This window comes from Cyprinodon tularosa, unplaced genomic scaffold, assembly GCF_016077235.1.
Source record: "Cyprinodon tularosa strain WSP-4 unplaced genomic scaffold, ASM1607723v1 ctg24, whole genome shotgun sequence".
Taxonomy (NCBI): domain Eukaryota; kingdom Metazoa; phylum Chordata; class Actinopteri; order Cyprinodontiformes; family Cyprinodontidae; genus Cyprinodon; species Cyprinodon tularosa.
In genome coordinates, this window is record NW_024038896.1 from 332,350 (window position 1) to 350,189 (window position 17,840).

At 39.6% G+C, this 17,840-nt stretch overlaps 1 protein-coding gene across 1 annotated transcript in view; it reads left to right on the forward strand.

The window, feature by feature from the left end:
* LOC119785113 (protein EFR3 homolog B) overlaps window positions 1-16,391 on the forward strand; it is a 31,417-nt gene extending 15,026 nt beyond the window's left edge. Inside the window, exons 5-23 of the mRNA XM_038287537.1 lie at window positions 1,412-1,533; window positions 1,788-1,937; window positions 8,633-8,767; window positions 9,872-9,950; window positions 10,210-10,345; window positions 10,424-10,585; window positions 10,686-10,797; window positions 10,922-10,973; window positions 11,764-11,936; window positions 12,030-12,105; window positions 12,374-12,535; window positions 12,638-12,769; window positions 12,855-12,922; window positions 13,038-13,165; window positions 15,274-15,365; window positions 15,458-15,506; window positions 15,691-15,797; window positions 15,882-15,931; window positions 16,286-16,391. Coding sequence (XP_038143465.1) covers window positions 1,412-1,533; window positions 1,788-1,937; window positions 8,633-8,767; window positions 9,872-9,950; window positions 10,210-10,345; window positions 10,424-10,585; window positions 10,686-10,797; window positions 10,922-10,973; window positions 11,764-11,936; window positions 12,030-12,105; window positions 12,374-12,535; window positions 12,638-12,769; window positions 12,855-12,922; window positions 13,038-13,165; window positions 15,274-15,365; window positions 15,458-15,506; window positions 15,691-15,797; window positions 15,882-15,931; window positions 16,286-16,391 — 2,091 coding nt within the window. The remainder of the gene's footprint in view (window positions 1-1,411; window positions 1,534-1,787; window positions 1,938-8,632; window positions 8,768-9,871; window positions 9,951-10,209; window positions 10,346-10,423; window positions 10,586-10,685; window positions 10,798-10,921; window positions 10,974-11,763; window positions 11,937-12,029; window positions 12,106-12,373; window positions 12,536-12,637; window positions 12,770-12,854; window positions 12,923-13,037; window positions 13,166-15,273; window positions 15,366-15,457; window positions 15,507-15,690; window positions 15,798-15,881; window positions 15,932-16,285) is intronic.
* Window positions 16,392-17,840: the final 1,449 nt, after the last annotated feature.

A 17,840-nucleotide genomic window follows, 5' to 3' on the forward strand; every position in this document is an offset into this window, starting at 1 on the left:
GGTTATAATTCTAAAACTGTTATTTTAGTTAGATAAAGCAGGGTCTACTGTCTCAAGCCCAAAATAACATCTTATTAGTTAAATGTTAGTTTAACTGGGAAAGGTTGGAAAATTCTGTAATAAAAATCTGTAGATTTTTTTTTTCCCCCTCAAACAGCTGTTTTTTTCAAATAGGGAAAATAATATAAAATTGTAATTGTAAAATATTAGGAAATAGCTTGGCTCTAATAGCATAATAATACATATAGTAAAAACGTGCCTAGTAGTATCTTATTCTGTATCTTTCATAAAGTCAGCAGACATCCTACAGCATAGAGTTAATATAGATGTAACATTCAGTCAAAACCCTGACAGGATTTATCTACTTTCACGTTGTGATTTCAAAGGGTAAAAGTTAAAACCTTAAGAGGAGACGTCTACTGTGAAGGATCAGAGCTCGGCGCAGAACGTCGGGAGGAAAGAGTGATGAGTATCCTCTTATGTGGGAAGCAGCAGTTGGTGCCGCCGGCCGTGCCAGCAGAGGGCACATAAAGGATATTAAATTAACTTTAGACTTCAAATGCAACGCTTTACAGTCAATGGACTGGTGAAAGATGGAAACTTCACTCTCATAATGTCGCCCAAATGAAGAGTTTGAGTACAAGTCTGGGCTCAAACACACTTATATACTCTGCAGTATCCAGATTAAGATTTTTTCACATTCTGTACTAAGGTTAATAGTTAGAAAGGGTTGATTTCTTTTAATACAGCCCAGTGAATTACTCTGCTATGAACAGGGCTTGAAGCAGGCTTCATTTCTCTCTGTGTTGCCTTGGATTGCAACCAGAAACCAAAGATATACTCTATCTTCTCTGTAGCTACTATATCTTAAAGCTTTCTCATTTATACCTGGGAGGTGTTGACAGGAGCCGGATCGCTTTCAGGAATCATCAGCAGTGATGAGCTCACTTAAATACTCTATATGTATAAAAACCCCTTCAAATACAAGCCTAGTTATACATTCAGCAAAGATTAATTTGCCTTTTTTACACAACAGCTTCCTAATCTAGACACTTATTTTAAAAGAGAGGTTATTTGGTTTTGTTATCTACTGTAGTGGCTGCTCCTCATGTAATCAGTACCTCAAGTACCATTAAGATTCAGCCTGATTAAAAAAAAAACTGTTCATAATTTATTAACTTGATGATGTTTTGAAGCTGAATGTCAGCCTGTTGACTTTGCTGACATTTCCCAGCCCAGTGGGAGATCTCCCCCTCTGCTCTGCGTTATTCACTCCTAATTAGATCTTATGGAAAATTCAGTTTAATTAAAACTGTTTTTACAAACTCTATATGCTCAGAGGTGCTATAATAATTCAAATTACCGGTATGTGAATATTATTTTTCCCTTTACTTGTTTTTTTTTCTTTCAGTTTGTGAAATTTGCCAATATAGAAGAGGACACGCCATCGTACCACCGCAGCTACGACTTCTTTGTGTCACGCTTCAGTGAGATGTGCCATTCGAACTATGAGGACCCTGACATCCGTACCAAGTATGGAAATAGATGCCTTGTTTGTTTTCTGAAGATAAAAATAGCCAGGAAATGCTAGATTTAGATAAAGTGGAAAGTGTTTTTTTTGCCTCAAGTGTTTTATTAACTCCTTTTGAAAATATGGCAGAAACAAAACCAAACTTCTTGAGATAATTTTAGCTACAATCAAGCAGTAGGTAAAAATACAGCTGACCTATTTTAAAACTCTTAACATCAATCAAGTTATTTCTGTCACATATGTTTTGTGCCTGCAGGATCCGGATGGCGGGGATTAAGGGTCTGCAGGGTGTGGTGAGGAAGACCGTCAACGATGAGTTGCAAGCAAACATCTGGGACCCCCAACACATGGATAAGATCGTCCCCTCTCTGCTTTTCAACCTGCAGAGTGGAGAGCGCACAGAGAGGTGAGAGCCGCCGCTGCCCTTATCACGTATGAATGGAACAAAGCCTGTTTTTATCCAAATGAAAACGGCTTGAAGAAAAGTATTTGGACCCCCATAACCTAATATTTTGTTTCACACCCTTCAGAATTGATGTTTAAAGGTTTAACTAAACCTGAAAAATATCTAGTCACAGCAATTAGCTCTAATAGCATTATTGTAATGCTTTCTTTGCTCTTTATGTCGAGTAACAGGGTACCTCACAGGAAAAAACAAATGAACTTTTGCTCCTCATAGTTGCTGCTGAAAGTCTTGTTCTCTCACATGTAGCCAACATAGATCGATATGTTGTAGATAAAAATTTAGCCGCCTTCTGACCTCTGAATTTACTTCTAACATCCTACTTAATCTAAGATCGGCTAATTTTGATCCTGCTAGCTTTAGTCAATATCTTCCACAAAAGAATACTTTATTGATCCAAAAAATAAAGATTTAATGTAGGTTTTTTATTTTTATTTATTATTTCTTTTTCCAAGAGACCAATAAATCCTCCTGCTCTGAATTTCAACTCAATACTAGGTTCCATATTCTCTCTGTTACTGTACGGTAATTTATCTTTTTACTTCTAAAATTTTACCTTGAGATAAAGATATTTATATTTCCAAAGTTAAAAGAAGCACATTTTAAAATGAGAGCAGCACATTTCTTTTTTTATGAACCACAGAACTATAATTATCTTCCATCAACCTTATGAAAAAATATGTTTTAGTTCTATGGAGACGTTTTGATTCATCCTCAATACCTTTTTTTTCTCACTAATAAACAGACTTTTTTGTGAGCTCTTGAAGTATTCTTCATCTGTATTTCTCCAGTCTGCCTAAAGGGTCTTTCATTGTATTTTTTTTATCTGGCTCTGACATTTTATCATTTATTATAAATGAAGACATTGGATGATGATAAAAGAGGTCTTATAGTATGTCCACAGTGATTTTAATGGCATATGAAAGTCTTACTGTTTACTTTAGAAATAAGAGATTGGTGTCATTGTCTGATATCAACTATCACGTTATTTTAACTCAAGTTTTACGGAAATCTTTTTTTTTATCAACTCACTTCAGAAATCTATCAAAAGGGATTTGTAAACATCCATAAAATTAAACATTTCATTTCTCCTTTAGTCATGCACTTACAAAATACAGTAGTCATATAATAGAATTTGTTTTATGTTGCATATTATATCAGGTGATCATTTCAATCATAACCAAATAAGAAGTTTAATAAAGTAAAGCTAAACAACAGTAGTAGCATCAAATGATATAGACCGTGCCACACTGTTTTTAGTATAGATCACTGCTAACTGGGACAAGCGATCGTTCCTCATATTTGAACGAAGGTATGTTTTGATGATCTTCAGCTTGCTAAATGGTCTCTCTGCAGATGCAACTGAAGGGGCATGGTTAAAAATACTCTAACTAAGGGCTACTGTCAAATCTGGAAATACCAAATCAAGGTTCTCTTGAATGAGGAAATGTGTCTGTTTGAATTCACAGCCAAAAATCTTCTGGTCTCCTTATTTTCGCGAACGTCGAAGGATCCAATCCAGATAGACCGCGTCCTTGGAAGACGCAGGCCATGAATTCTAATGCAGCCATTGTCTAAGATAAAAAAACAAAAACTTGTCTGAGTGCGTTCTCTTAGAGGCGTGTGCCCAAGCCACCTATGTGGGAAGGGGGAGCATAGGAGGGGAGGTGAAGGATCAGAGGGGCACATAATTAGTGCCGTCACTCTCTCAGCATTTTATGCTGTTAAATATAAAAGTCCAACTGGAAAAGCATTTTTTCTAGAGGGGTTTTTGACGCCCCCTCTAGTGCAGCGCCACTATGCGTCGCATACACTGCATACCCACTTTTTGCACCACTGTTTATTTGACCTGTTGCATTATTTTATACATATTTACAGTTAGATGTATATTACTTGAACTATTTTCAGGCTGTTGAGATTAAATGCTGTCCTGTCCTTGAGATAACCAGTTAGCTGAACCCAAACAATATTTTTATGCACTGAAGCCTAATAAAAGTAAAGAAGAGGACTTCAATTGAGTATGAATGTCCTAGGTAACAAACCACATTATAGAATAGCAGATTTTGAAATATTTTAGAAAAGAAGCTCAGATTTTGTCTAATATATCACTTTGATTCTGAACAAAAGTTTTTTTTTTTTCCTTACATTTGCAGGTAATAAACTAAACTAAAACTGATGCCATTAGGAAAATGGACCATCATATTTATTGATCAGAAAACAAGGATGAAAGGATTAACCCAAGACTTTTGCACAAGACCATGCTAAGCATTGGATAGTTTTTTCTTTCCAAAGACAGGCTGTCATACAATGTGTATGTAACTTTTAGCAAACAGGTCAGATTTGATCTGTGGTGATTATGTTGAGGCTCCAGTCCAGACCTTCCAGACCTTAACAACACAGTCCAGAGCCTCCGAGTCTCACCTATAACTCTGCCATTTATCATTACTGTCATTTTCTGAACCCACTGAAAGCTCTGCTCCCTCAGGGGGTTTTATTAAACCACCAGCAGAATGCAAGAACAAACACACCGCGGTGTGGGTTGAAATATTTAAGAAGACAAGAGAGGAGGATGTAAGGAGAGAAAAAAATTGGTGTGGGTGGAGAATAAAAGCTCAAGGAAGAGTTTGAAGGTGCCAGTTGGTGAGAGAATCTCTGCTGGCAGCGCTCCTCATTCTGAAATTCCCTTTGACGTCAACTCCAAGGTCTGATGGACGAGGGAGCAAAGGGGAAGCAGAATACCGAAGGATGGATATTGGAGCGTGGAGTTGTAGAAACATGGAGGCTATTGTCACAGCGAGGCATAGACAGACTGTCTTCTCTGTTTGTGTTCTGTGGTTCTGCTCCTGCTGTGCATCCTCATTTCCTTCTCACACCGAGTCCTGCTTGTCATTACCCACTGCAGTCAGTGCAGAATCTAATTACCTCAAGGTTGAACATTTTGCTCCACTCCGTTTATCCCTGTGGATGCAGAATATTTGATTCACAGATCGGACAGTTCAGAATAACTTCAGCAGAGGGTTAATTGTTAAGGCTAACAGTGGCTTTAAGTAAAAGTTCAAGCATGGTTTGTTAAATTCTGTTTAAGATGCTAACAGACCTGAGAGGCTTTGAACACCTGCTGTTAAGAAGTTCCTCAGTTCACTAGTGAACAGCTCAGAAGGTTTTATTTCACAGCTTTTTTGCGGTCTTAAAACAGCCACTTAGAAAATAGAGCCCCCCTGCGTCACATTTTCACAAAGTGCTAAGAATTCATTTTATAAAAAGTCTGCCTATTATTATGTATATCTATGCCAGTGTTTTTCAACCCTGGTCAGCAAAGCCTGATAATCTGCTATCAATTGATAACAGGTGTGTGAAAGCTGGGAAACATCTAAAACATGCTGGGCAGTGTGCCTGGCAGGACCAGGGTTGAAAAAGACTGATCTATGCCAGTAACAAAAACTGCTAACAGAATTGCATTTTCAAAGACCACCACTGTTTTCATTTAAGCAGATTATGCAGAAATAAAAGCGCAATCGATTGAAAGTGAAGTGTAATTTTGCTGCAGGAAAAAAAATAAACTGCTGAACTGTTGGCTTTCTAGAAAATGTCTTGCTGAGGTCAGATTTTAGCGTCTAGGCCAGAGAGGTTTGCCTGATTGTTTATTCAAATACTAGAGTCCAGTAAATTGTGCAAATTAACCTTACAATAAGAGTTTCTTTGTTTGTTTTTGTGAATAGTGATTTGTTTTTGAATCACATGTCAAATTTGGTTGCACTCTGCAGCCCCGGAATAGAAGCTTATTCTTACCGACGGTGCATCACATGCTTTAACTACATTGAAGTAACTAAACAAGCTCAGTTGTTGAATGGAAGTGGAGAATTCAAAGAAGGCTGCAGGAAGTGTCCATGGTGTTCATGGGTAGCATTTTGCAATAGAAACCATACATCTTTTTTTTTTGTATTAAGTGAATGTAGAAGGATGTAAATGTGACATGGAGGGGGAGATTTTTCTTTTATGTTGTTGAATCAGGAGCTAAAAAAGTTTATTATTTTGCGCTTTCTCTCTCCTTAATCGCCTGTGCATGTTGAGAATGCAAACAATTGGGACTCTTCTGAAAAGCACTGATACTGAAATCTAAAGCTATATTTGATTCAGTTTGCTTAAGTCATATTGATAGACTACCCTGACATACACTCACCGGCCACTTTATTAGGTACACCTGTCCAACTGCTCGTTAACACTTTATTTCTAAGCAGCCAATCACATGGCGGCAACTCAGTGCATTTAGGCATGTAGACATGGTCAAGACAATCTCCTGCAGTTCAAACCGAGCATCAGTATGGGGAAGAAAGGTGATTTGAGTGACTTTGAACGTGGCATGATTGTTGGTGCCAGAAGGGCTGGTCTGAGTATTTCAGAAACTGCTGATCTACTGGGATTTTCACGCACAACCATCTCTAGGGTTTACAGAGAATGGTCCGAAAAAGAAAAAAACATCCAGTGAGCGGCAGTTCTGTGGGCGGAAATGCCTTGTTGATGTCAGAGGAGAATGGCCAGACTGGTTTGAGCTGATAGAAGGGCAACAGTGATTCAAATAACCACCCGTTACAACCAAGGTGGGCAGAAGAGCATCTCTGAACGCACAGTACGTCGAACTTTGAGGCAGATGGGCTACAGCAGCAGAAGACCACACCGGGTGCCACTCCTTTCAGCTAAGAAGGGGAAACTGAGGCTACAATTTGCACAAGCTCATCGAAATTGGACAATAGAAGATTAGAAAAACGTTGGCTGGTCTGATGAGTCTCGATTTCTGCTGCGGCATTCGGATGGTAGGGTCACCCCTTGCTCACACTGGCTCCGGTGCGGTTACCGAGCCGACGGAGACCGCAACTCCCGCACACCCCCTCTCACACCGCCCTTTTGACTACGGTGCGGTGCGGCTCTGCGGCTCCGGCAACAGGTCCGGAGATTTAACAGAAGTTCACTTGAGTTCACGTAACTTCACGCGATAACACGGCCCAAATAAGGATATTTGCGAGAGCTTGTTGCGGAGGGCTCCGGCACGCCGCAAGGATAGCTTTCTTGCGGAATTTTCTGCAGCGCCGGAGTGTCTCGGTAACCGCAGCCGGACAGCTCAGCAGCCGGTGAGAGAGGTTTACGTCTTTTTAATGACTTTGAATCACTGCGGCGCCGCACCCACCGCACCTCAACGGTAAGACCAGAGTCGGTGTGAGCCTGGGGTCAGAATTTGGCGTCTACAACATGAAAGCATAGATCCATCCTGCCTTGTTTCAACGGTTCAGGCTGGTGGTGGTGGTGTCATGGTGTGGGGAATATTTTCTTGGCACTCTTTGGGCCCCTTGGTACCAATTGAGCATCGTTGCAACGCCACAGCCTACCTGAGTATTGTTGCTGACCATGTCCATCCCTTTATGACCACAATGTACCCAACTTCTGATGGCTACTTTCAGCAGGATAATGCGCCATGTCATAAAGCTGGAATCATCTCAGACTGGTTTGTTGAACATGACAATGAGTTCACTGTACTCAAATGGCCTCCACAGTCACCAGATCTCAATCCAATAGAGCATCTTTGGGATGTGGTGGAACGGGAGATTCGCATCATGGATGTGCAGCAGACAAATCTGCGGCAACTGTGTGATGCCATCATGTCAATATGGACCAAAATCCCTGAGGAATGCTTCCAGCACCTTGTTGAATCTATGCCACGAAGAATTGAGGCAGTTCTGAAGGCAAAAGGGGGTCCAACCCGTTACTAGCATGGGGTACCTAATAAAGTGGCCGGTGAGTGTATATGCTTTATTATATAACATGAATGAGTAATGCGGAGAAGAGCTGATTAACACCCCATCCACCCTCCAAACAAAACACACTGAAGTATTGCAGCTCTACATATTTCCGTCTATGACTTCAGATATTATTTTTCCAATTAAACCGAAATAAAATGTTAATGCCCCTTATAAATCTGGACGTATGATTTCTAATGAAGTGCAATATTGTTTTTACATATTTAGTTCAGCTCTGCTGCAATATATTAAAAGAATTTCTTTATGGTGGAAATTGTTCCCATGGGATTTAGTCGTGTTGGAGCCTTATTTCGGGTCTGTTTAGTTTTATTATTTATACATTTTTTCTGCACTTTTCAGGGTTATATTGAAAATATTATTGCTGTGAGGAAAACATTGATTATTTGTTACAATCCTGGAACCGATGGGATAAAGAACAAGGATGAGAATAAATAATGCCTTCAGAAGCTTGTCTCGATGGTTTAATGGTGGAATATGATTTTAATTATGCATTAGCATAACCCAAAAATGTAAATAGACTTTTGGACACGAACATGTCCCCCATGGTTAAAACAGATGTGCGATGCATAAATGTGAGCTGAGGCTAATTCCTGCTGCAGATGAACTGCAGCCAGTGAAGTCGACCCAGTTAGAAGTGACGCAGTGATTTAGCTGATCCTGTTTGTTTTATTCTGTAAGAAATTGTGCTTTGTGTGTATGTTTTCTTTACTGACTCTCAATCTTTTTTCCTTCTCTCTCTCACTCTCTCTCTCTGTCTGCATCCCTCTCTTCTCTTCCTCTCTTCGTCCTTTCTCCTTCTGCTCCATCACCTGCGCCGCTCCCTACCAGCCGCTCTCCTTCTCCGCTGCAGGCATCGGAGAAGGAGAAGGAAAGCCCGGTGGAGCTGACGGAGCGCTGTTTCAGGGAGCTGCTGGGTCGAGCCGCCTACGGCAACATCAAGAACGCCGTCACGCCCGTCCTGATGTAAGGCTAATTCCTGACTCTCCTTTTATGTCTCTCTTGTGTTGTTGTTGTTTGGATATGTGAACACATTAGCTAGATGGGGGGAAATGCTTGATCTGAGGGTTCTGTTTAGGCTTTTTGATCTTTCTACTGATCGGTTCAGAGGAGAGCGACAAGGGCAATGCAAGGGTATCGGCTGGATCGGGTTCATTTCTAACAGGGATTTTTAAATGATATAAAGCTGTTCTGACGCTGTGTATAGGTCGCATCATTGGACTGAAATGATTTTATCAAAACATCCCTGTTTTTTGGTGTTACTTTAGTTTCCTGATCTGTTCACGTCTCCAGAACTCTCTTTGATCTGGTCATTCAGTCTCGCTGTAGCTTGTAGCATTGAATCAATCACTGGTAATGCATTAATCTATTCCCATCTCCTGTTATCTGTTTTCTACCTCATGGCCTTATTTCCTGTCCCTAAGCTAAAGATTTCCTCAGCCTTTTGTTGGAGGGAAAGTTTTGCTGAAACTTAACCAGTGACTTAAATGGTCATTTTCAAGTTAAAGGAAAATATCAACATTTTTGTAAATATTAGATATGTTGTAAACATTGATATCATTTGGTCACAATCAAAGTGCTTACCACTGGCAGATATGTTATTTTATAATGCAGTTTTCAGCACATTGTGATCATAAATGTGCTTCGTTTTCACACCATACATAAACAAATTTGAACCTCTCAACTCTTTTAAATATATTTTTATATGAATAAAGAACATTTTTTACTGCTTCTTCCATGTCAGTTATAACAGCTTTAATAATGCTTTTTAACCTCCATTTATAGCTTCAGATTTTCTCACAGACTTCTGCTGAAAATGTGTTTTTTGAAGGTGTGTTGTGCAGAAAATGTAATATTTTGGGGTTTCTGGCACAACAGAATGAATTTGCAGATGGTTCAATATTTTTTTTCATTCAGCAGGCTGCCTTTGTGCAGATATAGGAATGATTGTTAGTTTAACCAATGTTTACTCTCACATGTTTATTGCCACCTCTACATCTCAGTGCTGTCTGTGTTTTTCTCCTCTCAATTTCCTCTGGCTTCTTTTTATTACGCCCCCTCCCGCTCCAGGCACTTAGATAACCACTCTCTATGGGAGGGAAAGACCTTTGCTGTGCGCTGTTTCAAAATCATCATGTACTCCATCCAGGTGAGAGAGAAAATGACTCACTCTAAAAACTGTATCTCACTCTGTTTTTTCTCCTTTCTAAGTCCAGATGTTAGCAGGAAATTCTCAGGTTTTTATTAGACTCACACAGTCGAGCCTTCAGTGCTCACTTCCATTAGATTTATGTTTTGCAGTGTGTGCAGATTTTGAAAGGGCTAAAATAATTGACTTTACTCATCAGTTTCCTGCAGTTTTTTCACTGGTGTTTCAAGCTGTTTCTCTTGTGCTCTTCTTGTTGTAGTCCCAACACTCTCATTTGGTAATCCAGCAACTCCTCGGCCACCTGGACGCCAACAGCAAGAACTCAGCCAAAGTGCGGGCTGGCATTGTAGAAGTGCTGCTAGAGGCAGCTGCCATTGCAGCCAGCGGCTCCGTAGGTCCGTTAAGCTGTGGCATAAATAAAAATCTGCTTGCAAGATTTTAAATGTTGAGCCTTTTTTTGTGTGTAAATGCAGGCCCTACTGTGTTGGAGGTGTTCAACACCCTGCTGAGGCAACTTCGTCTGAGCGTGGATTACGAGCTGACCGGCTCCTATGACGGCTCTACCAACATCGGCACCAAGATCATCAAAGCTCACGAAGAGAGGCAGCTGCAGGAGGCTGTCATCACGACCATCGGTCAGTCTTTTTGTCAATCTGTCGATGTCTTTTCTCATTTCTAAGTATTGACAAAGCTCTTTATAAATTATACACATATTTCTGTTTTGCTGTTTTCCAGGCTCATTTGCCAACACCTTACCTACATACCAGAGGTCAGAGGTGATGCTCTTCATCATGGGAAAGATCCCCGTCCCTGGAGTAAATCTGACTCTGCCTTCCACTGAATCTGAGTATGTTTGGTTTTCTTCACAAATCAGTCCGTCTTTTTAAACTTTACCCAAAGCATTTTTTATCTGCTTTGTGAAAACATATTTAATGTGATCAAAGTTTAAATGTAAAAGTTTTCTTTCACAGGCCTGAGGGTACAAGAATGATTCAGGTTATGCTGCTCAAGTCCTTGGTGCAGGTAAATTCTTTTTTGAATGACCTAAAAGTTTAAAAGATGTCTTTTTCCTTTAAGGTTTCAAGCAGGAAAGGAGATGTATGTATAAAAATTGAGTAATTAAGGGATTTTCTGAAAGATAAGTAACTTTAACCCTTTATAGGGCAAGTTACAGTTTTTTATCACTTGCATACCCATTACAAATTTAGTCCCCACCATCCCTCAGTTTGGTCTAGAAGCCCAAGATTTATATCCAGCTATTCAGCAAAGATACTGCTACATGGCTGTACATCTTATTTTGGGATTTGACCACTTAGATGAGCCCTTGAATGATATATTACCTACTGTAAATTAAGTTGGAAAAAAACAAAAAAGTTAACAAGTTAAGAAAAAAAGGTAAAACGCTTAATACAAGTTAAAAAGTAAAGCTAAAAGGTTAATAAACCTAGTTAACAATTATTTTTTTTCAAGAATTTCTTATAGAAGCACTTTTGTTATTTGTCTTAATATATTCGGGCAAGCTAGCGTTTTTTGTTATTACATTAACATTAATTTTTTGCCATCAAAATATCCATATTTTTTTGAATGTTACAAAGGTAATAGTGTCTTGAACTTGATTCCAATAACACTCTTGGCTTGAAATTTTGATTTTCAAAGTATTTTACTGAGTGCCCTATAAAGGGTAAGACTTCCTAATGGTCTTGAAATGATGTGTCGATTACTTGGCAATAATATTTATCCTAATTGTAGCCAACCTTTGTGCATATAACACCTGTATAAGCAAATAACGTCCTTTCAAAAATGAATCTCTAAGGTGACAGCAGGTTTCCAGACCACCAACATGCTTACAGCACTGCCCAGCTCTTTCCTGGAGCCGCTGCTGTCCTTCTCTCAGACTGATGACCCGGAGGTCCGACTATTGGTGCTCCAAATCCTCCTCAGCCTCATTGACAGACATGACAACAGGCCCAAATTATCAAAAATAAGGTGAGTACTCCTGTATGCAGCAGCCAGATCTGTTCTGCAGTTTTAGTTGTGTCGGCTTCACCGTTACGCCTCTTCTGTCTGATTTCTGTGTAGCATCATCTCTGACATCTCTGTGCTGAAGCTCAAGGTTGACAAGTGCTCCAGACAGGACAATTTATTCATGAAAAAGGTACTCCTTCACCACGCAAAGGCATAGCTGTGTCTTAATCTGTGATAACTTCAGCAGGTTTCCATAACAAAACCACTGTTCATGCTCTCAGTTGTTCTACTATTGTTATTACTGTTTTATCCGGCCACCATTGAAATGATTACATTAATCATCAGTATCAATGTTTTGGTCTACAAAATAAAATACTAGATAATGTTGATATTGTGTCATCAACACTTCCAAATCTGCACTTTCCTCTGAATCATTTAATTTACCATCCACCCCACAGCACGGCCAGCAGCTTTACCGACACATCTACCTGGGCTGCAAGGAAGAGAGCAGCGGCCAGCAGCACTATGAGACCCTCTACACTCTGCTGGGTCTTCTCAGCGTGGAGTTGGCGAACGAAGAGGTGGTGGTGGACCTCATCCGGCTGGCTCTCGCCTTGCAGGTATGAACAGAGACGTAACTTGGTAAGATCCACCAAAATAAAAATCAACCCAAAAAATATTCTGTCCCTTTTGAGACGTGTTCATTTTGTTTGTTGTTGCAGGACTTGGCTCTGTCCACGGATGAAGGTCTGCCTGTTTATAACCGATGTGCTGTTCACGCCCTCTCTGCTGCCTACCTTAACCTTATCTGCCAGCTCACCACCGTCCCAGCCTTCTGCCAACACATACACGAAGTCTGTCTGCATTTTTTTTTGTGTGTGAATCCTTCCGCCTGCTCACAAACATTTCCTAAACTCCTCCTTTCTTGTTGCCCTCCAGGTAATCGAAGTGAGGCAGAAAGAAGGTCCTTATCTTCTGCCTGAGGATGTCTTTATTGAGAATCCCAAGTAAGGATCTTTAATACTCCTTATATAAAAAGATTTGAAGTTTGTAAGAAAACTCGCAGTGAATTATTGCTCTCTTCTGTGTAAAGATTTAGAATTGCACGTTGTTGTTTTAAAGGCTGCCGTCTTCGATGCAGAAGGTTGAAGGTGGCGTTTTGTTCCTCCAGTCGAAGATCACAGAGGTCCTTGGTGGAAGTGGTTACAACACAGAGAGACTGGCTACACCCTACATCCCGCAGTACACTGGTAGGAACTGCCTAATGCTTCAATCAGTATTTAAAAGTTTAAAAAATGTTCCTCAACAAATATTAAATATTCAAACCTGCTTTTTTTTAAACGTTTAAAAGTGATTTAGTTAAGGAATTAGATATTTATCGACCACAGGTGCTTTATTTCTTAATCTTTCAAATACAAGAAACACATTATCACAGGAAAAGTTCCTGTAAAATCAGAGTTTTAATGTTTTCAGTAGAAAATAATTATTGAACATTTTTTTCAAATTTATTGTTTTGTTCTTTTCCAAGTTATTTCCAATCTTCCTTGGTTGAGCTGGGCTACAAATTTACATATGGTGTTTCTCAAGGCTCTATTCTTAAGGGCAGATTATATTTCTGCAACCGCACACATCAAATGTCGCTTGGGTCTGGTTGCGGACCAGTTTTGCTGATATGCTTCTGCACTATCAGTCTGGAATTTCTAGGGGCGCACAGCAGTTTCCCGCCAATGCGCAAGGAGAGCCTATTACTCGCGAGAACTTCATTTAACTTAATTTATTTGTGTTCCAAAACAACAATGCCGCATCTACAAGATATCACTGTCATGGAGCTGGATCTAGAGTTGCTAGACATCGAAGAGGAACAGTTCTTTTAATAGAGTTGGAAAAAAGACCGATTAACCTTTCGCCGTAGTTGTTCCTCGGTTTTTAAAAATGGCGCGCCCCGGCACCGAATTGGAGAAGGACGACCACACAGACAGCCGGAAAGGCATACCAAGGACCAATCACAGCTGCTTTTTGTCTGCGCATTTCCGCTTGAGGTCTGCGCGGGTTTGCGACTGTCTAACGTGTAGTCAGGATTTTTTTGAGGTGTACGACGACGGCTGCAGAACCTCTGCCGGGGGCGTGGTCGCACACAGAGTTTGCAGGTTGCAGATGCTATGCATGAGAAGCATAATTTGGCCTTTAGGCCACTCTTATTCAATACATCTCACTAAGATTATGAAATATTACATTTCTGCCAGATGCACTTTTACTACATGCTGAAGTCAAGGCATTGAAACTTGGTATCAGACGCTCCTCATTGACCGACAAGCTTCAGCCGTATCGGCTCTCTTAATTATTATTAAGGCGGTGTTTCACTTTTCATGGGAGGGGCTCCGACTCAGAAAACATTGTATCATCGATATCCTCCACCTTAAGAAACAGAGCACTGATGGGAGGGGTTAAAGCTCTGCTCTCATTACCACTGATGAATATTCAGCAGCTTTTCAGAACCAGCTTTTCCAAAGTGACTAGTGATATCTCTTGTGGCTTTTTGTGTTGTTTGAGACTTGGTAGCTGTAAAAACCACCAATCATGATGAGTTGACTGTCTTCAGAGACTGCAGCTCTGAGCCCCTCTTGCTTAGCTGGTCAGTCAGCATCGCTGTGCAGCAACTACAAGGGAAGACAGCGACCTGTCTGTTTTTTAAAAAATGAGACATGCTGCATGAGCAAAACTTCCACTGATTCCACCCTAAATGAGAAAGGAGATCTAAATATAATTTTAAACATAATCCTTATGTTTTTCTCTGACTCTGTGAAACTTAGATCTTCCCTGTAACTGATTCACACAAACCCTCTCACCTCATCCACTGTGGAGTATTCTGCTATCCTTAAATCAGATAGGATATTTAAAAATTACATATATGTTTTGGTTTAAAGTAAAATTAAAAAAATACTATAGTTCATGTTTTTTTTTAGTTGTAATCATATTTATCACTTCGTCTTTCAAATTTTTATACTCCATCCTCGTTAATTGTTTTTAAACTGCCCTCTGAGATTATCACAGAGCAGGTCTTTAGAGGTCTACAAGGTACTCCTTTTGGTTCTTACGGTTCTCAGCTCTGGAAAAAACTTCTTGAAAAGCTGCAGAAGGTTTTACTCAGATGTATAGAGTATTAGATGTTTTCCTATGAAGACCAAATATTTTACAGGTTAATTCCATGTCTTTTTAGGTTTATATTTAATTAATAGTTTTCGTTCTACTATTTAGATGTTTCTAGTTTTCAGGTTTCTGTTTGTCTTTTTTTTTATACTTCTTTCTCACATTTCTTCTGTAGAGAACTTGAATAACAACCACTATATCTTCCCTTTAGATGAAGATCGGCTGTCCAAAAGAAAGAGCATCGGGGAGACCATCTCTCTTCAGGTGGAGGTTGAGTCCCGAAACAGTCCAGAGAAGGAGGAGGTAATGTTCTTCAAACCCAAATGATTGATGCAAGTTAGACATTTAATTTTAACCTTTGACATCGCATAACGTTAATTGGTTGCTTTTCACAGAGGACGCCAGCTGAGGAGATCACATTTGAGACGCTGAAAAATGCCATTGGTACGTCAACTGGTTTATTTGCTCTTCTGTTGGCAAATTCAGTTCTTGTTTCTAAGAGTTTAATTTGTCGAATTACTAGGCAACAAAAAGTGACTTTAACCTCAATATATGTTTCTAGTTTTACTCAAAAATATAACTTTCAATGAGTCTTTAAATGCATTGCTTTGTGTCTGTCTCCCTCTAGTGGACAGTGTTGGCATGGAGGAACAGGAGAGGGAGCGGAGGAGACAGGTTGTGGAAAAGTTTCAAAAGGCACCATTTGAGGAAATCGCTGCACACTGTGGCGCCAGGGTACAAAATTATTTTTTTAATGACTATATTACTGTAACTAATAATATTCCTTCAATAGCTCAATGATTATTTTGCCTCCTTTAGGCCACTATGCTGCAGAGCAAACTGAATCAGATATTCGAGATCACAATCAGGTAAAGATGATGCTTCACACATTTATATAAAGAAAAAGATTTTAAATAGTTGTAACTTTGCATTACTTGGGTTCCTACACAGCTAGGAAATGTTATAAATTGAGTTTCCTGGTTTGAATAATTATGGAAAAGGCCAATAAAAGAGCATAGTTGTCCATTTCCATCCATCAATCACTCTTAATCTGCTCATCCATCTGTCTATCCATGATTTCTTACTGAACTGTTTGTATTAATACTAAAAATGTGGTAAAAAGTACTGATGACTCCATAAATATGAGCATAGAAATGTGTGTATAATGTGTGAACCCTTCAGCATGCATACATAGAAAGTTGACTTCTATCTCTCCTCTCCAGACCCCCTCCCAGCCCATCTGGAACCATTTCCTCAGGGTACGGCCAAAGCCAGAGTCGATCCGTCCCCATTTATGAGATGAAGTTTCCAGACCTCTGTGTGTATTAGAGATTTAACAAAACAAATGAACGTTTTCTTTGGATCAGGGAAGAGCAACCGATCTTTACTGTAAGCTGATCTCAGACATGAAGTCAGACGTTAGAGTGTAACAAAAAAAGACACTTTCTGATTAATTTAGCTGTGTGAAATGTTATTTAACCCCTTGATTGCAACCAGAACAAGCTGGCAAAAGTAATCAAAACAGAACAAAAAGCCCTTGATTTGACTTTTATTGTAGAAACTTTACAGATTGCCAAGAACTGTGTGACAGAAAAGCTGTGTGTGTCTCCTAGATCTGGGGATGTGAACGACACTGCGATCCCTTGAAGCTCCTTTTCTGTTCTTTGTTTTTCCCCAGCAGGGTGCCATACATTACAAATTTCGATCACCATCTTATTTTCGTTTTTCTGTCTTATTTATTTAGACCTGAAGACCACATTGTGTATTTACCTTTTTTTTTTATATGCGTGAATAACTCGTAGTTTTTTCATTTTTAGCCAGAAGTGCTTTTTTTCTGATGGGCATTTATTTCCTTATTTTTTTTACACTATTTATTTTGATTTTAATCGTTTTTAACTGCTAAACAAAACCTGTGCCACACATGACCACGCAAACTCCTAAAATGCAATGTTTGCCACATTGGAAAACACAAGACTAAAATAATTTTATTTCTTCCCATATAAATGTAAATATATATATAGAAAGAGAAATATATAAGTCTTTAAGCTGATGTAAAAAGCAGGGATGTTTTCTGTGTTTATTTAGTTTTTAAATGTCGCTGCACTGGTTGTGTCCTTTAAGGGAGAAATCTAAACCAACCAGCAACACATGAAATCCCGACGAACAGTCCATAACAGAAGCTGAAACTTGTTCCAGCAGCTTCATTTCAACCCGTGTTGTTAACGCTGCATCCTCCATTCTGCAGGATTGGTTTACCTGCACTGCTTTCATCGTGTCGAGATTTAAAAGCCATTTAGTGTGCATGAGTGCACATGCACACACAGGTTTAAAAACAAGGTATAATGGCAATAATTTGGCATGAGCCTGGCGAACATGGTCCAACTGTTGGTAGCAGATTCTTCTGAAGCGTGCCTCTTGTCATGGTGCTGTGGCGGCTCATTGTTCGATGTTAAAGGAATGCATTCCCTCTCCCGCGCTTCTTTGACTGAGTTGCATCTGTCTTGTTTAATATAGATGGAGTCTTATTTGTATTTGTTTGCTTTTTTTAATAGTCTAATGTGTCGATTTACCTGATTGTATGTACAAATGACCCTTTTTTTAAATGGTGTGAGTGGGAGTATTTGTTCATGTGTCTATGTAAACACAGATGTGTCTTTATCGTTGTTACCGAAGACCAAAACCCTTCAGACACAGTTTACAGTCTTTTCCAGTGACTGACTCCTCCTGGTTCATGAAGATCGACCCGTCGTTGCAGCAGCACCCAGCTGTCTGAACCCT